The sequence below is a fragment of the Chlorocebus sabaeus genome, chromosome 12 (assembly GCF_047675955.1).
Source record: "Chlorocebus sabaeus isolate Y175 chromosome 12, mChlSab1.0.hap1, whole genome shotgun sequence".
Lineage (NCBI taxonomy): Eukaryota > Metazoa > Chordata > Mammalia > Primates > Cercopithecidae > Chlorocebus > Chlorocebus sabaeus.
The window spans coordinates 26,868,071-26,890,050 of record NC_132915.1 but is presented as its reverse complement, the minus strand read 5'-3'; the positions used below and the strand labels follow the sequence as shown (position 1 = coordinate 26,890,050).

General features: G+C 39.1%; 1 protein-coding gene across 25 annotated transcripts in view; it reads right to left on the bottom strand.

Moving 5' to 3' along the window:
• The window catches only part of TRPM3 (transient receptor potential cation channel subfamily M member 3), a 920,173-nt gene that overhangs the window by 195,065 nt on the left and 703,128 nt on the right, over window positions 1–21,980 (bottom strand). For all 25 annotated transcript variants that reach the window (XM_037997448.2, XM_073021525.1, XM_073021526.1 and 22 more), the window contains one exon: window positions 19,503–19,626. In XM_037997448.2, coding sequence (XP_037853376.1) covers window positions 19,503–19,626 — 124 coding nt within the window. The remainder of the gene's footprint in view (window positions 1–19,502; window positions 19,627–21,980) is intronic.

The window sequence follows — 21,980 nt, the reverse complement described above, 5'->3', positions numbered from 1 at the left end:
AAGGAAAAAATGTTAAGGGCACCCAGAGAGAAAGGTCGGGTTAAACACATCAGACTAACAGCAGGTCTCCTGGCAGAAACTCTACAAGCCAGAAGAGACTGGGGGCCAATATTCAACATTCTTAAAGGAAAGAATTTTCAACCCAGAATTTCATATCCAGCCAAACTAAGTTTCGTAAGTGAAGGAGAAATAAAATCCTTTACAGACAAGCAAATGCTTAGAGATTTTGTCACCACCAGGCCTGCCCTACAAGAGATCCTGAAGGAAGCACTAAACATGGAAAGGAACAACTGGTACCAGCCATTGCAAAAACATGTCAAAATGTAAAGTCCATCGATGCTAGGAAGAAACTGAATCAACTAGTGAGCAAAATAACCAGCTAATATCATAATGAGAGGATCAAGTTCACACATAACGATATTAACCTTAAATGTAAATGGACTAAATGCTCCAATTAAAAGACACAGACTGGCAAATTGGATAAAGAGTCAAGACCCATCAGTTTGCTGTGTTCAGGAGACCCATCTCACAGGCAGGGACACACATAGGCTCAAAAGAAAGGTATGGAGGAAGATCTACCAAGCAAATGGAAAATAAAAAAAGCAGGGGTTGCAATACTAGTCTCTGATAAAACAGACTTTAAACCATCAAACATCAAAAGAGACAAAGAAGGGTATTACATAATGGTAAAGGGATCAATTCAACAGGAAGAGCTAACTATCCTAAATATATATGCACCCAATACAGGAGCACCCAGATTCATAAAGCAAGCCCTTAGAGACTTACAAAGAGACTTAGACTCCCATACAATAATAATGGGAGACTGTAACACCCCACTGTCAACATTAGACAGATCAACGAGACAGAAAGTTAACAAGGATATCCAGGAATTAAACTCAACTCTGCACCAAGTGGATCTAATAGACATCTACAGAACTCTCCACCCCAAATCAACAGAATATACATTCTTCTCAGCACCACATCGCACTTATTCCAAAATTGACCACATAGTTGGAAGTAAAGCACTCCTCAGCAAATGTAAAAGAACAGAAATTATGACAAACTGTCTCTCAGACCACAGTGCAATCAAACTAGAACTCAGGACTAAGAAACTCAATCAAAACCGCTCAACTACATGGCAACTGAACAACCTGCTCCTGAATGACTACTGGGTACAGAATGAAATGAAGGTAGAAATAAAGATGTTCTTTGAAACCAGTGAGAACAAAGATACAACATACCAGAATCTCTGGGACACATTCAAAGCAGTGTGTAGAGGGAAATTTATAGCACTAAATGCCCACAAGAAAAAGCAGGAAAGATCTAAAATTGACACCCTAACATCACAATTAAAAGAACTAGAGAAACAAGAGCAAACATTCAAAACCTAGCAGAAGACAAGAAATAACTAAGATCAGAGCAGAACTGAAGGAGATAGAGACACAAAAAACCCTCCAAAAAATCAATGAATCCAGGAACTGGTTTTTTGAAAAGATAAAAAAAATTGGTAGACCGCTAACCAACTAATAAAGAAGAAAAGAAAGAAGAATCAAATAGATGCAATAAAAAATGATAAAGGGGATATCACCACTGACCCCACAGAAATACAAACTACCATCAAAGAATACTATAAACACCTCTACGCAAATAAACTAGAAAACCTAGAAGAAATGGATAAATTCCTGGACACTTACACTCTCCCAAGACTAAACCAGGAAGAAGTTGAATCCCTGAATAGACCAATAGCAGGCTTTGAAATTGAGGCAATAATTAATAGCCTACCAACCAAAAAAGTCCAGGACCAGACGGATTCACAGCCGAATTCTACGAGAGGTACAAGGAGGAGTTGGTACCATTCCTTCTGAAACTATTCCAATCAATAGAAAAAGAGGGAATCCTCCCTAACTCATTTTACAAGGCCAACATCATCCTGATACCAAAGCCTGACAGAAATACAACAAAAAAAGAGAATTTTAGACCAATATCCCTGATGAACATCCATGCAAAAATCCTCAATAAAATACTGGCAAACCGAATCCAGCAGCATATCAAAAAGCTTATCCACCATGATCAAGTGGGCTTCATCCCTGGGATGCAAGGCTGGTTGAACATACGCAAATCAATAAACGTAATCCAGCTTATAAACAGAATCAAAGACAAAAACCACATGATTATCTCAATAGATGCAGAAAAGGCCTTTGTCAAAATTCAACAGCCCTTCATGCTAAAAACTCTCAATAAATTCAGTATTGATGGAACGTATCTCAAAATCATAAGAGCTATTTATGACAAACCCACAGCCAATATCATACTGAATGGGCAAAATCTGGAAAAAATTCCCTTTGAAAACTGGCACAAGACAGGGATGCCCTCTCTCCCCACTCTTATTCAACATAGTGTTGGAAGTTCTGGCTAGGTCAATCAGGAAGAGAAAGAAATAAATGGTATTCAGTTAGGAAAAGAAGAAGTCAAATTGTCCCTCTTTGCAGATGACATGATTGTATATTTAGAAAACCCCATTGTCTCAGCCCAAAATCTCCTTAAGCTGATAAGCAACTTCAGCAAAGTCTCAGGATACAAAATAAATGTGCAAAAATCACAAGCATTCTTATACATCAGTAACAGACAAACAGAGCCAAATCATGAATGAACTCCCATTCACAATAGCTTCAAAGAGAATAAAATACCTAGGAATCCAACTTATAAGGGATGTAAAGGACCTCTTCAAGGAGAACTACCAACCACTGCTCAGTGAAATAAAAGAGGACACAAACAAATGGAAGAACATACCATGCTCATGGATAGGAAGAATCAATATTGTGAAAATGGCCATACTGCCCAAGGTAATTTATAGATTCAATGCCATCCCCATTAAGCTACCAATGACTTTCTTCACAGAATTGGAAAAAAACTGCTTTAAAGTTCATATGGAACCAAAAAAGACCCCCGCATTGCCAAGACAATCCTAAGCCAAAAGAACAAAGCTGGAGGCAGCACGCTACCTGACTTCAAACTATACTACAAGGCTACAGTAACCAAAACAGCATGGTTCTGGTACCAAAACAGAGATATAGACCAATGGAACGGAACAGAGCCCTCAGAAATAATACCACACATCTACAGCCATCTGATCTTTGACAAACCTGACAAAAACAGGAAATGGGGAAAGGATTCCCTATTTAATAAATGGTGCTGGGGAAATTGGCTAGCCATAAGAAGAAATCTGAAACTGGATCCTTTCCTTACTCCTTATACTAAAAATAATTCAAGATGGATTAGAGACTTAAATGTTAGATCTAAAAACCATAAAAACCCTAGAAGCAAACCTAGGTAATACCATTCAGGACATAGGCATGGGCAAGGACTTCATGTCTAAAGCACCAAAAGCAATGGCAACAAAAGCCAAAATTGACAAATGGGATCTAATTAAACTAAAGAGCTTCTGCACAGCAAAAGAAACTACCATCAGAGTGAATAGACAACCTACAGAATGGGAGAAAATTTTTGCAATCTACTCATCTGACAAAGGGCTAATATCCAGAACCTATAAAGAACTCAAACAAATTTACAAGAAAAAAACAAACAACCCCATCAAAAAGTGGGCAAAGGATATGAACAGAGACTTCTAAAAAGAAGACATTCATACAGCCAACAGACACATGAAAAAATGCTCATCATCACTTGCCATCAGAGAAATGCAAATCAAAACCACAATGAGATACCATCTCATACCAGTTAGAATGGCAATCATTAAAAAATCAGGAAACAACAGGTGCTGGAGAGGATGTGGAGAAATAGGAACACTTTTACACAGTTGGTGGGACTGTAAACTAGTTCAACCATTGTGGGAAACAGTGTGGTGATTCCTCAAGGATCTAGAACTAGAAATACCATTTGACCCAGCCATCCCATTACTGGGTATATACCCAAAGGATTATAAGTCATGCTGCTATAAAGACACATGCACACGTATGTTTATTGCGGCACTCTTCACCATAGCAAAGCCTTGGAATCAGCCCAAATGTCCATCAGTGACAGACTGGATTAAGAAAATGTGGCACATATACACCATGGAATACTATGCAGCCATAAAAAAGGATGAGTTCGTGTCCTTTGTAGGCACATGGATGCAGCTGGAAACCATCATTCTCAGCACACTATTGCAAGAACAGAAAACCAAATACCGCATGTTCTTACTCATAGGTGGGAAACAATGAGATCACTTGGACACAGGAAGGGGATCATCACACACAGGGTCCTATTGTGGGGAGCGGGGGTGGGGGGAGGGATAGCATTAGGAGATACACCTAATGTAAATGACGAGTTAATGGGTGCAGCACATCAGCATGGCACATGTATACATATGTAACAAACCTGCACGTTGTGCACATGCACCCCAGAACTTACAGTATAATAATAAAATATATATATATATAAAGTGATTTTTAATATTCCCTGGTTGATGGGATTATAGATTAAACTATGTATTTGCATTGGGAAAAAAAAGAGAGAGAAAGATGAAACTTATTTAAAAATCGTGCTTGCTTGGTTTTTATGACTCTATTAAGGGGTAGGTAGAGAGTTGGCTTTCAGTTTCCTAAATGTGGAAATAGAATTGTAATTGGATGCCAACATCAGCTTCAAACATACCCTCATAAACATAATAAACCTCCTTGCACTGGAAGGTAGTGGAGTCAGCCTCCAGAGACTCATCTGTGAGGCACCGACAATAGCCCTCTGCTGTCTTCTCCAGTGTCTAAGGGAAAGTCGTCAGCTCTGGAGCCTGAGGGCCTGCAGAGAATGGGAAACCATGTAACATCGGGATACTTCTTGGTCTTGCATTTGGTAGGGGATACAGGGCATGTGAAATCCTTGGATCAAAATCTTTTGGTATATCTATATTTATCACATTGGGGTAAAAAAAAAAATCAAACCATTGTTTCGACCGAAAGGAGGAAGCCCCAAGTATGACAGATTCTAGAACACACGGGAATTATCACTGTTTTAAAGCTGAGGATCCCAGGGCTCAATGCAGGTTAAGTCATTGAATGATGAAGGCAGAGTTGGAATCCATGTTTGTCTGCTTCTAGCACTTGGTTACAATTGCCACATTGGATTGCTTCCCATGAGTTGCATAGTTTAAGTGGATGGGCCTGGATGAAATCCAAGCCCATAAACCAAATGTATAACACCCTAAGGAGATGTGTCTCTGTGTTAGCAGAGATTTTAACAAAATTTATAGATACTGAATATGTATCAGCCCCATTAATGCATATACATCTAAATTCATTCGTTCTCTCACTTATTCGTTAAAGATTTATTGTCTGCTGTGTATATGCTATGGTATTAAGCACAACTAGGCAAGAGTGAGTGCAAGAGAAACACAGAACAATGAATCAGACAGATTCTGCTCTTAAGAGCTTGCATGGGAAGTTAGAGATATACATAAATAAAGTATAAATGACAAGCACAAGAGAGTTACAAATAAAGGAGGTAAATGGATTCCAGGTGTGTGTGTGCGTGTGCACATGCAAATGCAGATATGTGCATGTGTTTGGCTATTGAATATGACCAAAGAGAGTGCTCTAAGCTTGAACAATATAGGGAAACAGAAAATTTAAAAATGACTGTAAGGAGTTCTGTTTGGTTAGCATGATGAATCCATAAAGAAGCAATGGAATTTTCGGCTGAAACTGCAGGCAAAAGATTCTACTTTACATTCAAAAGAGTGATATGATTGGCTCTGCTTCAACAAGAGCTATCAGGCATTTTTATGGCAAAGGACCAGCAAACCACTGCCTGTGGGTCAAATTTGTTTTATAGTCTGTTTTTCTGTGACCAGTAACCTGAGAGTGATTTTTACATTTTAAAGGGTTGTTGAAAAATAAGAAAGCAAAGAACAATATGTGACAGAGACTCTATCTTGTATGCAAAACCTGAAATATTTACTATCTGCCACTTTAAAGAAAAGTTTGCCAACCCATGCAGTGTGTAGGATGTATCGATAGGGTGATATTGGACTAGGTGACCGAGTTCATAGGGAATAGCAATCGTCTAAGCAAGGAAGAATGAAGGTATGAGTGAGAGTGGAATTTGGAAATGTGGGAGCAGGGGGAAAGCAAGGCTAGATATTTGTGCGTTTGGGAGTTGTCTTGATTAAAACGGTAATGGAAGTCACAATAGTGAATGAAACGGAAAAGAACCAATAATTGATCATAGGTAAACATTTGTTTTTAGAGTGGTGAGGAAGAAGAGGGTCTAACAATGGAAAAAGAAAATGAATGGTAACAGAAGTGTTAAAGAAAACAGAAAATCGAGAGTCTAACATGAAATTCACAGGAAAGTAAGAAGAAACAGGAAGCTGACAGCCTCAAATGCAATAGAAAATTTACTAAATAGGTTGCAAAAGTGATGGCCTAATATCTTTGCTTCTATTTATTCCATTAGCACAATTTGTACATCCTTGGCTTTTGCTTGCCTTATGCTGCCCTACCCAAGAGAGAATGTGGTGATAATGAGGTATTAGAGCCATAGCTGCCAGGGTGTGACAGTGACCTAGCCCTTTAGTTTAGCTTCTCATGTTGTATGTCTATTATGTTCTAAATAAAGGTAGACGCCAAGTCTCTTCTAACTCTCCTCAAAGTACTTCTTCTCCATGTCAACTGGTGGATATGTGATTGCTAGGATTTGAATATTTGTGTCTCCTTCAAATTCATATGTTGACTCTTAATCACCAAGATGATGGTATTAGGAGGTGGGGCCTTTGAGAAGTGATTAGGTCATGAGGTCTTTGCCCTGAATGGGATTAGTGCCCTTATGAAAAAGGTCTAAGGAAGCTTGCTGGCCCCCTCCACCACATGAAGATGCAGCAAGTATGTGCCATCTATGAGAAAGTGGGCCCTCACCAGATACTGAATCTGCTGGAGTCTTGGTCTTGGACTGTCCAGCCTCCAGATACTGAATTTGCTGGAGTCTTGATTTTGGACTGGCCAGCCTCCAGAACTGTGAACAATAAATCTCTGTTGTTTATAAACTACCCAGATTATGATATTTCATTATAGCAGCCTGAACAGACTAAAACAATGGTCCCTGGAGACTTCGTGACTGACGAGGCTTAAGAAAAAATTAGTTTATTTAGTTTTTTATTTTTCTGAGACAGGGTCTTGCTCTGTCCCCTGGGCTGGAGTACAGTGGTGTGATCTCAGCTCACTGCAGCCTCAAACTCCCAGGCTTAGGAGATTTAGCTAGAACTCCAGGTACATGCCACCACAACCAGTACATATACATATATATGTATATATGCGTGTATATATACGTTTGTGTGTGTGTGTGGAGATAGGGTTTTGCTATGTTGCCCAGGCTGGTCTCAAATCCTGGGCTCAAGTGATCCACACTTCTCAGCCTCCCAATGTCCTGGGACCATGGGCGTGAGCCACTGTGTCCAGATAAAAGTTGGTTTATTTTCATTCCTGTATATCCTGAATTGATGTACTGGATTAAACAGACTTAGTACTCTAGTTGCAATGTTTGCTTCTTGATTTTAGAATCATTATTGCAAATGAGAACCAGCTGTAGGGAAGTAGGAAGCCCACATTACCATACTATAAAGTCTGCGAAGTGCATTACAAATACCTCCAAAATATAGTCAAGAAATTAAGATGTTAAAGTAATTTTGCCACATAAATTATGATTAGACAGCTATTTTTTTCTTTTTACATTCAGGCCATGAGTGCACCAATAAATAATAACTAGCACAAATCCAAAATAAGTCATTGGACAACTATCTTATTTTGAAAACTAGAGGGCAGAGTTAAGAAATAGTAAATAACATCCCACTTATTAAAATTGTTAAAGCAATTTACCAAAAACTGTGTAGTAATAAAATCAGAAAACTGAAATACGCTCTAGGTTCTGAGGTAAGTAGAATAAAAATCAGATCATTTCCTATATTTTATAAGCAAGTAGTACTAAAATGAAGTCATCTTGGAGAAGGCAACAAATTAGTATAAAATTATTAGTGCTTTATTTGATTTTTATCTTCTAACATAATTAACTATGAGCTAACATTTCACCTTTATGGAAAAAGAAGTCTGGCATATAAATATTTCATTTGTGTAAGAGAAGCATAATGGATAAAGTCCATTTGACCCAGATGTAGATTCAATGGCTAATTATTGAAATCTCTCTCCCCTTCTCTTTCTTGACAGTCACTGCAGGTATCTCATTTAAAATAATTACTATTTAATCTGGGTTATGATAACCAACTAATTCTAGCGAGGTAATGCACATCATAAATAGTGTCAGGGTCCCTATAGAAGTAATGATACATAACAGCTTTCACCAACACGCAGCTTAGACATAGGCTACTAGGCTGTACTGTAAGGTTGTATTATGCATTTTTCTGTTGAAAATCAGAGTAAGCAATTGTGAGATGTCATTGCTGGATGCTCACAGTTTCATGTGATCGTGCAAGCGGAAATGGCAGCAGAAGAGAATCTTTTCGCAGATGAAAAAAAGTATGGGAGTTTGGAAAGCATGAATTGTTGGCTGGGAAACAGGGTGGTACAAAGAAGTAATGGAAGTGTGGAGATCCATCCAGACCGCATTCAGACTGTGGAGGGCCTCAAAGCCACATTAAATAGTTTGAACCCTTGTCAGTAACAAAAGCAAGTCCTTGAAACTATCTGAGCAAAGAAGTTAACAAGTCAGGCCTGGGCCTCAAGCATCAAGCCTGGAGCAGTATGTGGAATAGCTTGGAGGACGGACAACAAGGTTTCCTTTCTGGGACTAGGTAGGCCCTGGTGAAGAAAACTGAGGATCAGAATGAGGATGATGGCACTGGAATCAAACTAGAGCAGGCGGATGTGAGAGACACTGCCAAGAAACTCAGAATAACTTGGCAACAATTGAATGGTGGCGGTGCAATGAGGATAGGGGAACTCGTCCCCAATGAGGATAGGGGAACTGAGAAAATGAAGCGAGAATTGGAAGGGGAAACATTGTGGAGATGTAGGGCTGGGAAGCACCGGAGGATATTGGAGAGGCTGATTTTGTTTCTGGACACGTAGAACTTGAAGTAATGACGGGACAACCAGGTGAGACATCCAACCACAAGCTGTGATTATGGTTGGAGAGATTGAGATAGCAAGGTTAGGGCCAGAAATAGTTTTGTGAATAATTTCCAATGAGATTGTTGGTAAAGCCAACAGGAGATGTATGATATTACCAAGAAAAAGAAAGGGTATTTTAATGAAATATCTAAATGAGCCTTAGCAATTGAAACTATCTTACTGAATAAATGAATGAAATTTAAAATGTATTCAGGGTAATTATCACAGAATACATGCAATTAGACTAATTTACCACTTAAAAATAGAGCATCTAATATGATATTAAAAACAAAGGCTATATATAATTTTAAAGAAACTCACCTAACATATAGGGCACAGAAAAGCTGAAAATAAAATAAGAAAAAGCATGAAGAATTCCTATATTGGGGAAGTATGAACTAAAAGAAGCTGATGTAAGTGGATTAATATCAGATGAACTGAAATGCAAAACAAAGCATTGTCAGGAATAAATAAAGTCACTGAATAATGATAGAAAAGTATCTCACCAGGAAATATTGCTAGTCTAAAAACTTATAAGCCTAACAACATCATCTCAAGATATATAAAGCAAAAATTTGATAGACTTTTAAAGAGAAATTGACCCAATCTCCCATGATATGAGACTTAAAATTACTTCTTCAAAAAATGACACAAAGAACAAAAGGACTGAGAACAAAGAAGTTTCAGGTAATGTCCACATTTATGGATGAAAGTAATGAGAAGCGCAAGGAAAAGAGGAGAAACAGAAAAGTTGAAGGACTAACAGAAAAGTACAATGTCATTGAAATTTTAGGAAGGTAGAAAAGACAGAAGTAGAACTCAATGCAGAGGTAGCAATAGAGTTGCTGTTCAAGAAATGGACATTTTCTAGAGAAAAAATCATGGAGGAAATGCAAAGTGATGGGATGTGTTGCCTGTTTAAAGAATGACTGTAGAGAAGAAGAGGGGCACTACTTCCTCTGATACTACATAGAAAAAAAAGGCATGGCTCAAGATATAGTCACACTGGGGTAAAGGAGAAGAAAGTGGGGGAGCTTAAATTTATGACCTTTGATTTCCTTTGGGGAGAAATCTTCTGTTGAGCATGAGGAGAATGAATCTTTAAATTCAATGCAATTTCAATCCACATCTCAACAATGTGTGTGTGTGTGTGTGTGTGCATGCACATGTATATGCAATCTGAAAGGCTGAGTTTAAAATTTATCCATAAGGGCAATGGGCTAAAATAGTTGGCAACCCTGGAGAAGTGTCACAAGGAGTGTGACTTGCCCTATTATACATCAGGGCTTATTATAAAGTTACACTGATTAGAAGGGTAGGGCACCAGGGCAGGACTAGATAAGTAGTGAAGACAGAAAGGCTCATGTATAGGAGGAAACCTGCTTTATGAAAGAGCTGGCATTATGCGACATAAGGATGGACCATTCAATAAATGACGCAAGGTCAGCTAGTCATCCACATGGATCCCCACTTCATATCATATACAAAAAAATCAGTTATAGATGGGTTACAGATTTAATGTGGAAGGTAAAACTAGACACGTTTTAGTAGAATATATAGAAGAATGTATTTTTGAAATTTGGGTACAGAAGAGTAGGCAAAAAGCACAAAACATAAAAAAGGCTGACACATTTAATTACAGTCATGGGCTGCATAATGACGTTTCGGTCAATGATGAGTTGTGTATGTGACAGTGGTACCATGAGATTATAATATTATATTTTTATTGTAACTTTTTAATCTTTAGATATGTTTAGATACACAAATACCTACCATTGTGTTACAATTGCCTACAGTATTCACAACTGTAATATGCCATTCAAGTTTGTAGCTGAGGGACAAACAGGCTATACCATAGAACCTAGATGTGTAGTAGGCTATGTTGTCTAGGTTTTTAGAAACACACCCTATAGGCTGGGCATGGTGGCTCACACCTGTACTCTCAGCACTTTGGGAGGCCGAGGTGGGTGGATCACCTGAGGTCAGGAGTTCGAGACCAGCCTGACCAACATGGTAAAACCCCATCTCTACTAAAAATACAAAAATTAGCTGAGTGTGGTGGCTGGTGCTCCCAAAAGCTACTTGGGAGGCTGAGGCAGGGGAATTGCTTGAATCCGGGAGGTGGAGGTTGCAGTGAGCCAAGATCATGCCACTGCACTCCATCCTGGGCAACAGAGCAAGACTCTGTCTCAAAAAAGAGAAAAGAAATAGACTATCATGTTCATACAACAATGAAATAGTCTAATGACACATTTCTCAGGATGTATCCCCATTGTTAAGTAATGTATGACTGTACATTAAATTTGGGAATTTCTGTTTATCAAAGTACATTAAAAAAAAGTGAAAAAACAAGCCCCAAACTGAGAAAATGTACCTGTAACACAACCAACAAAAGATTAGTATTTAACATAAATAAAAAGAATAAGAGGAAGTGGCTGTGGTTTGAAACTTGAAAAGAATATAAAAGATTTAGAACAACGATTGTAGGGAACAGGAGAGCCTATTGACTAGAGATAAATACGAGGATTGGCCGGCGTTATTGAAGGCCTAATTGAATTAGACTGAATGACTCAGCTTTGGGAGTGGTACAAGAAGCATCAGGCACATAGAATAGATCAATTGACAGATGAGGGAACCCAGATGGGAGCGGGGAGGGTGGAAAGACATAGTGCAAACTCTCAACAAGGCACAAGGTAAAGAAAACTATTTTGAACATGTTTTTACACAGATTACTTGAGGTGTTTGATCTCAGGCTCATGAACAGAGAAGCTTGGCATCCAGGTTCAGGTTCAATATGAATGAAGTGGTGGGAGGGGGAAGGTAGGGCAGTTATCTTTGGAGTGGGGAGTAGATTTTAAAGTCTTAAATTTTGGAGCAGCAAGGCTTTGAGTGGAGGCATGATTCCCAGGTGTGACTGGGAAGAGATGGAAAGATGAACTGATTGGACGCTAGGCGGTCTGGCCGCTGTCAGGGGAAGAGAGTGAATGAGGGGAGTCACCAGTGTGGAAATAGAAGGTGGTGAACTAGGAGCTGGGCTGGTGTTGTCATCACCATGACTTGTTTAGGGCCACACAACCATGGGGTTTACAATGCCAAGTCCAAGTGGTCCTCCTTCACTCCAGGGTATCAAAAGCAAATGTACTGCCCCAGTCTGGGACTGGTGGGTTGGCAGTGGTGATAGAGGAAGGCTTCTGCAGTTGCTCAGAGGACAGACAGGAGCTCCAGGAGGCAGCAGCAAAAAGAAGCTGGCACTGCCCTCTGGAACAAAAGGCTCTTGGTTTCTGTGCACATAATGGCCCTCACTGTGTGCATGGCCACCTGTGTCCTCTTTTCCTGGTCTTGATATTCTTTATGACCAGACCCCTCTTGAGGAGGAAGAGAATAGAGGGACACCTGATCCCTGACATCTGTTCCCAAATGAATATGTTGTAGGTAGTCTTTCTTTATCTCTTTAATTTCTATTCTTTACCTGAAAACAATGATAGAACTTAGGTTACAGGTTGATTTCTAGAAGGACATATCTTTTCTAAAGGGGACAGGTTTTGAGTAAGCAGAGAAGTGAATTTCTTCACGATCTATATGAAGTGAACAGAAAGTATAGCAGTATCTCTGTGTGATGATGTCGTGAGGGGCTGCCCCACCTAGCTTGAAATTGCAGACCCAAGGCATATTTTTCACGAGGCCACACCACCCAGCGGCCTATCCATAGTGCAGGCTTTATTATGTAAGTCAGTTAAGTTCTGGGATGAGAAAGATGTCACATCAACTCTAGAACCAAATAGCTTAGGCAAACTTGGCAATGGTTAAACTGGCCTCATAATATTATACCCCATGTAGTTTGTAAGGGGAATCAAAAGAAACTTGAAGGATACAAGAGAAAAGAGGAACTCTACGATGATGCAATGCCTCCTTGTTTTGTGTGCTATGCTACGGAGCCTAATGAGTAGAAAACATGGGCTCTGCAGCAAGACTGTCCTAGCTTGGCTCTTCTTGGCTGTGTACATCTCCCCACCTCTCCTAGCCTCAATTTCTTTCCTTGTCTCTGCAAGAGGATAAAACAATGCCTACTTTGTGTTTACCTTATTTTCAAGGCATCTAGTACCGTCCATACACATAAGTAGTTCCTCAAAATTTGAAATTATAGTTATACTGTAATTTTGATTTAAAAATTTCTAACTTATTTCTGCCCAGATGTGGAAATAATTTGTTGCTTGTTAAGAACACACAGGCCAACATTTAAATTTAGGAAATACAAGGAACACCACAAATATACCCCTTGAGAAGGGCAACCCCAAGACACATAATTGTCAGATTCACCAAGGTTGAAATGAAGGAAAAAATGTTAAGGGCAGCCAGAGAGAAAGGTCAGGTTACCCACAAAAGGCAGCCCATCAGACTAACAGCAGATCTCTCTGCAGAAACTCCACAGACAGAAGAGAGCAGGGGCCAATATTCAACATTCTTAAAGAAAAGAATTTTCAATCCAGAATTTTATATCCAGCCAAACTACGCTTCACAAGTGAAGAAGAAATAAAATCTTTTACAGACAAGCAAATGCTGAGAGATTTTGTCACTGGCAGACCTACCTTACCAGAGCTCCTGAAGGAGGCACTAAATATGGAAAGGAAAAACTAATACCAGCCACTGCAAAACATACCAAATTGTAAAGACCATTGACACTATGAAGAAACTGCATCAACTAATGGGCAAAATAACCAGCTAGCATCATAATGACAGGATCAAATTCATACATAACAACATTAACCTTAAATGTAAACAGGCTAAATGCCCTAATTAAAAGACACAAACTGTGAGACTCTTTGGTATGCTGTATTCAGGAGACCTATCTCACGTGCAAAGACACACATAGGCTCAAAATAAAGGGATGGAGAAACATTTACTGAGCAAACGGAAAGCCAAAAAAAAAAAAAAAAAAAAAAAAAAAAGAAAAGAAAAGAAAAGAAAAGCAGGGGTTGCAATCCTAATCCTAACCTCTGATAAAACAGACTTTAAACCAACAAAGATTAAAAAAAAAAAAAAAAAAAAAAAAAAAAAAAAGAAGGGCATTACATAATGGTAAAGGGATCAATGCAACAAGAAGAGCTAACTATCCTAAATATATATGCACTCAATACAGCATCCAGATTCATAAAACAAGTTCTTAGAGACCTACAAAAAGACTTAGACTCCCACACAATAATAGTGGGAGATTTTAACACACTCCACTGTCAATATTAGACAGATCAATGAGACAAAAAATTAACAAGGATATTCAGGACTTGAACTCACCTCTAGACCAAGTAGACCTAATAGACATACATTCTTCTCAGCACCGCATCACACTTATTCTAAAACTGACCACATAATTGGAAATAAAACACTCCTCAGGAAATGCAAAAGAATGGAAATCAACAATCTCTCAGACCACAGTGCAATCAAAGTAGAACTCAGGATTAAAGAACTCACTCAAAACCACACAACTACATGGAAACTGAACAACCTGCTCCTGAATGACTACTGTGTAAGTAACGAAATTAAGGCAGAAATAAAGAAGCTATTTGAAACCAATGAGAACAAAGACACAACGTACCAGAATCTCTGGGATACAGCTAAAGCAGTGTTTAGAGGTAAATTTGTAACACTAAATGCCCACAGGAGAAAGTGGAACAGATTTAAAATCGACACCCTAATGTCACAATGAAAAGAACTAGAGAAGCAAGAGCAAACAAATTCAAAAGCTAGCAGAAGACAAGAAATAACTAAGATCATAGCAGAACTGAAAGAGATAGAGACATGAAAAACCCTTCAAAAAAATAAATGAATCCAAGAGCTGGTTTTCTGAAATGATCAACAAAATAGATAGACGGCTGACCAGACTAATAAAGAAGAAAAGAGAGAAGAATCAAATAGACACAATAAAAAAAGATAAAGGGGATATCACCACTGATCCCACAGAAATACAAAGTACCATCAGAGAATACTATTAACACCTCTACACAAATAAACTAGAAAATCTAGAAGAAATGGATAAATTCCTAGACACACACACCCTCCCAAGACTAAACCAGGAAGAAGTCGAATCCCTGAATAGACCAAAAACAAGTTCTGAAATTGAGGCAGTAATTAATAGCCTACCAACCAAAAAAAGCCCAGGGCCAAATGGATTCACAGCCAAATTCTAGCAGAGGTACAAAGAGGAGCTGGTACCATTTCTTCTGAAACTATTCCAAACAATAGAAAAAGAGGGACTCCTCCATAACTCATTTTATGAGGCCAGCATCATCCTGATACCAAAGCCTGGCAGAGACACAATAAAAAAAAAATTTCAGGCCAATATCCATGATGAACATCAATGAGAAAATCCTCAATAAAATAATGGCAAACCAAATCCAGCAGCACATCAAAAAGCTTATCCACCATGATAAAGTCAGCTTCATCCCTGGGATGGAAGTCTGGTTCAACACATGCATATCGATAAATGTAGTTCAACACATAAACAGAACCAATGACAAAAACCACATGATTATCTCAATAGATGCAGAAAAGGGCTTTGATAAAATTTAACATCCCCTCATGCTAAAAACTCTCAATAAACTAGGCATTGATGGAATGTATCTCAAAACAACAAGAGCTATTTATGACAAACCCACAGCCCATATTATACTGTATGTGCAAAAGCTGGAAGCATTCCCTTTGAAAACTGGCACAAGAAAAGGATGCCCTGTCTCACCACTCCTATTCAACATAGTATTGCAAATTCTGGCCAGGGAAATCAGGCAAGAGAAAGAAATAAAGGGTATTCGAATAGGAAGAGAGGAAGTCAAATCGTCTCTGTTTGCAGATGACATGATTGTGTATTTAGAAAACTCCATCATCTGAGCCCAAAATCTCCTTAAGCTGATAAGCAACTTCAGCAAAGTCTCAGGATACAAAATCAATGTGAAAAAAATCACAAGGATTCCTATACACCAATAATAAACAAACAGAGAGGCAAATCATGAGTGAACTCCCATTCACAATTGCTACAAAGGAATAAAATACCTAGGAATACAACTCACAAGGGATGTGAAGGACCTGTTCAAGGAGAACTACAAACCACTGCTCTAGGAAATAAGAGAGGACACAAACAAATGGAAAAACATTCCATGCTCATGGATAGAAAGGATCAATATTGTGAAAATGGCCATACTGCCCAAAGTAATTTATAGATTTAATGCTATCGTTACCAAGCTACCATTGACTTTCTTCACAGAATTAAGAAAAACCACTTTAAATTGCATATGAAACCAAAAAAGAGCCCACATGGCCAAGGCAATCCTAAGCAGAAAGAACAAAGTTGGATGCATCACACTACCTGACTTCGAACTATACTACAAGGCTACAGTAACCATAACAGTATAGTACTGGTACCAAAACAGATATATACAGCACTGGAACAGAACAGAGGCCTCAGAAATAATGTCACACATCTACAACCATCTGATCTTTGACAAACCTGACAAAAACAAGCAATGGAGAAAGGATTCCCTACTTAATAAATAGTGTTGGGAAAACTGGCTAGCTATATGCAGAAAAGTGAAACTGGACCCTTTCCTTACACCTTATACAAAAATTAACTCAAGACAGATTAAATACTTCAACGTAAAACCTAAAACCATAAAAACCCTAGGAGAAAACCTAGGCAATACCATTCAGGCCATAGGCATGGGCAAAGACTTCATGACTAAAAACGAAAAGCAATGGTAACAAAAGCCAAAATTGACACATGGGATCTAATTAAGCTAAAGAGCTTCTGCACAACAAAAGAAACTATCATCAGAATGAACAGACAACTTACAGAATGAGAGACAGTTTTTGCAATCTATCCATGTGACAAAGGGCTAATATCTAGAATCTATGAAGAACTTAAACACATTTAGAAGAAAAAACAACCCCATCAAAAAGTGGGCAAAGGATATTAACAGATACTTCTCAAAAGAAGACATTTATGCAGCCAGCAGACATATGAAAACAAAGTTCATCATCACTGGTCATTAGAGAAATGTAAATCAAAACTACAACGTGATACCATCTCATGCCAGTTAGAATGGCGATCGTTAAAAAGTCAGGAAACAACAGATGCTGGAGAGGATGTGGAGATAGGAATGCTTTTACACTGTTGGTGGGAGTGTAAATTAGTTCAATTATTGTGGAAGACAGTGTAGTGTTTCCTCAAGGATCTAGAACCAGAAATACCATTTGAACCAGCAATCCCATTACTGGGTATGTACCCAAAGGATTATAAATCATTCTACTATAAAGACACTTGCACATGTATGTTTATTGCAGCACTGTTCACAATAGTGAAGACTTGGAACCAACCCAAATGCCCATCAATGATAGGCTGGATAAAGAAAATGTGGCACATACATACCATGGAATACTATGCAGCCATAAAAAAGGATGAGTTCATGTCTTTTGCAGGGACATGGATGAAGCTGTAAACCATCATTCTCAGCAAACTAACACAAGAACAGAAAACAAAACACCACATGTTCTCACTCATAAGTGGGAGTTGAACAATGAGAACACACTGACACAGGGAGGGTAACTCACACACTGGGGCCTCTCAGCGGGTGGGGGGCTAGGGGAGGGATAGCATTAGGAGAAATATCTAAAGTAGATGATGGATTGATGGGTGCAGCAAACACCATGGCACATGTATACCTACATAACAAACCTGCATGTTCTGCACAAGTATCCCAGAACTTAAAGTGTAATTTAAAAAAAACAAATTTTTTTAAAAAGAACTCATTTCCTGAGCCTGGAGCTAGGAATACCTCACATTTCTTACAACAAATAACTTGCATTAAAATGCAGTTGACTTTTTCAGCAGAGGCCATGATTAAACAACATGAAATTTAGGCAGAATTCTGCAAAAACAGTCCCATGAAATACCTAGAAAAGATCATTCAGCCTCATTTGGTTTTATGACTTCCCACTGGTTCCTAGAATTTTGCTCCTAGCTGCCTTTCTAGGAAATTTGCAGGACTGCTGAAATGTATAGTCCTGGTAAGTTTTCTCAATTAGAATTAGCCTCAGCAATGGAAAAGCATCAGTACTCAGAAGAGAATTCCTAATGTGGCATGTAGAAGCTCAGGGCTTCAGTGTCTTTTTGGACAGAGGAAGTATGTGAGCTGCAACACCACGAGCTAACCACATCCGGGATGGGAGGATGTCACACGTGGGTGGTACCTTCATGCGTAGTAGAGTTCTCCTGGAATGACAGCAGCCATGACTGGGTGCCCCACCCGCTCACTGGCTTCTATACATGGGGCAGCCAGACTATGTACCTAGGTATTGTCCTATTCTTCTCATCTTCACTCATCTCATCCCAAACCTGGAAGCTGCTGAAAGGTTTCTCACAAAGACTGTGTGGATGCTTTCTGGAGATGAGGCTTGCCCACTCTGATCAATTCCTTTTTTTTTTTTCCTAAATGTTTTGCTATCTCTCTCAGCAGTTGGATTTAACTGAACTTTGAGAATAGTCTCTCTGACTGAGGTCTGGGGGCATCTACCCAGAGTGGGTGATCCACTGCATTGGCTTCAATAAGACACTTTCTGAATAAAAATACTCCATACAGACGTTAAACATCACTGACTTTGAGTCTTAGCTCCTCGTTTACTGATCAAATGAGCTGAGTTTCCTCATCTGTAAGATGAGGGTAATAATTGTACATCTCTCATCAGGACAGTTGCAAAGGTCACATGAATTTATATACATAAAGATCTTGTTTCCTGCCTGGCAGATAGCAAGTTCTTGTTAAAAGTTTGAGTAAGCAGAGAACAAAATCACATGGTCTTGTTCATCCGAACGGAGTCACTGATAATGCCACATTTGTAAGACATTTTGCTCTGATTTTAGAAACACTTCAGTAGCTATAGATTCCTCCAGGATTTCTTGAGTATGTTTCTCCATTTTCTACCTGTACAGACTAGTCTAACAGCCTGGATCCTTTGTCATTAAAGCTGTTTGACATGAAGCACACCAGTGGTTCACAACTTATAAGCAAAATGAAACCCCAAACCTAAGAAGATCAAGCTGAAGCGTTTTCCAGGAGGGGACCAATTTTGTCACTTCAACTCATTTGGTCGAGGCAGTCAGAGCATTTGGATGAGCTCCAAAAGGAAATGATGCTAAAACTCTGCTGCACACACCTTATTAACTCCAAGGCAGTAAAAGCAGTGCCTTTTTTACTCAGGAGAGGAAGCTACTGGAGCCAATGGAGCCTGAGGAGAGTTGTAAGCTCGGCCAGAAAGAGAGAATGTCGCATGATTTGAGAAAACGTTGTGTGATTCAAGAAAATGACTGAAAATGTGGAGACAGCTGGCCACCCATGAGGAATCACCTACCAATTCCTTCTTCTTCATGCACTCCATAAGGATGATGAACAGATGCTGAGCTTGGGTTCGAGTGTATGTGAAAGTCTTCTGTATAGTCACCAACAGCTGGTCCCTCAAAGATTCATTTATCAGTCTGCAAATAAAAACAACGTCAAAAGCAGGTCAACCAACTCCTATTCAGCACATATTTCTGAGAAATACAAAGCTCAAGAGGGAATTATGAGGGTTACTTTAGATAGGAGTTGCTTCTGTATTTTTCTCACAAAAGGTATCTTGCCTGTGATAATTAAAAAAGCAAGGCATTTAAAAATAAATCAATTTTACTATCTGAGAACCTAACAGTAAAGTAGAAAGATTGATTTAGATATTTTAATTTTATTTTTCTGTTTTTCATATGGCATGTGTCTAATGCCCTCTTCCTCAAGTTTGCTTATCAAAAAATACCTTCAATTAATCATCTGCATCTTCTTGGTAAGAATTTGCTATAGTACTGTTCTTCACAGTACTATATAAATCTCCTAACAGTACTGCAGGAGGTTTAAATTGCAGCATCATCTCTAATTGTGGAAATAAAGACAATATTTCATTAATAAGTTTCTGAACATCCATAAGCAGAAACAGGAGTTATGTTTTCCCAAAAATCATTTCATGTAGGTGGCAGCCTGTCTGGCCTATGATTTAGGTATTCATTATTCATGTCAAGTTTTTGCTCTGTTACAGTGAATAGTAAGACAGTATTGTATTGGCTACCTGATTAAAAGATAGTTTTATGCTGTAGAAGAATAAATGAAAACAGGAAAGAGGCATCATATCCAATCAATGCTCAATTATGTCTTGAATATGAATCAATCACAACTAATTCTTAACTTCTTTCTCATTACCCTGGTGAGAACAGGGCTTTCTCTACTAGCCATTAAATGGCAGGGAAGGAAAACTCACTTTATTAATAACAGATACTATTCAAAATCAGGAAGACAAAGCCGCTTTCAAGGACCAGTGGCAAAATTACCATAATTTGCTTAGTATTTTACAGATTACAAATTGCTTTCATAATTAACGTATCAGCAACTCCTAAATAAAATAGTAAAATAAATCATGATCTCAGTTGCTGATTACAGGAACCCTACAGACAAAGGGTTTGTTCTATTTCACAGGCAGGACATTTTAGCCAGAAAGAGCCCAGTGTTTAAATTCATGCAGCAAATAAGTGACAGAGTCATCACAATCAGAACCTAGTTCTTCTGAATATTTGTCCAGGGCTCTTTCCACCACACCATGCTGCCTCTGTTTACACCAAGTGGATCACACCACTGCCTCTCTTCATCACTGTGGCTATTTGAGCAGGCAGTTGTGGAGTTTCCTTCAACATGAAAGCAAGACAAACTTTATTGCTTAAAAGAAGGCAAGATGGGGAGCTGGAGGATGTCTTCCGATCAGTGACCTGCTGTGCTCCAGTTTATGTGTGTTTCATCTGAACTCACTAGGTTGGATATTATGATGGCCCTGCTTTGAGGAAGGTGGCATTCCTCATGACAGAACTATACCAACAGTCCTGGAAGGTCACTCAGCTGGACGAAGGATTGGGTCACCCCTTCCCCCACTCCTCCAGAGTGTATATTCTATATCAAGAATATACACATTAAGGCTGGGCGCTGTGGCTCCCACCTGTAATCCTAGGACTTTGGGAGGCTGAGGCAGGTGGCTCACTTGAGCCCAGGAGTTCGAGATCAGCCTGGGCAATACAGTGAGACCTTGTCTCTACAAAAAATTAAAAAGTTAGTTGGGCATGGTGGTGCATGCCTGTAGTCCCAGCTATTTGAGATGCTGAGGTGGGAGGATCACTTGAGCCAGGGAGGCAGTGAGCCAAGATCACACCACTGCACTCCAGCCTGGGTGACAGGGCCAGAACCTGTCTAAAAAAAATTTATTATTTAGAAAAAGAGGATGGTTGAAAAAAATAATGCCAGATCCTCTCTTGAGATTATCTTAACTATACTGAATGACTCTGTGGTCTTAGCTGTGGACCAGATTGAAGTCATTCATTCATTCATTCATTCATTCATTCATTCATTTAGTCATTCAACAAATGCATAGTGAATGTCTACTTAATGCCACACACCAGGATGTGCCAGGATCAGAGGAGCTATATATGCACTCCCAGCCTTCAATGAGCTTATGCACCAGTGGCGTAGAAAGATGTGAACCAGCGATCCAACCGTGATTGTCAGTGGAAAAGAAGTAGAGACGCTTGTGGCAAATCTAATCTAAGGGATTCAGGGAAGACTCTTCTGAGGAAGTGCTGTTTTATCTGAGACATGAATGAGTGAGTATCAGCATAGTTGGGGCTGGCAGGGTTGGGTAAGAGAATTCACAGCAGACAAAATGGCATGAACGGGCCCAGTTTGGAAAAAATAAAAGGTCAGTATGGCTGGAGCTGAGAGAGCAAATTAAAGAGTGGAACAAAATAGGGCTGCAGAGGAGGTGAGC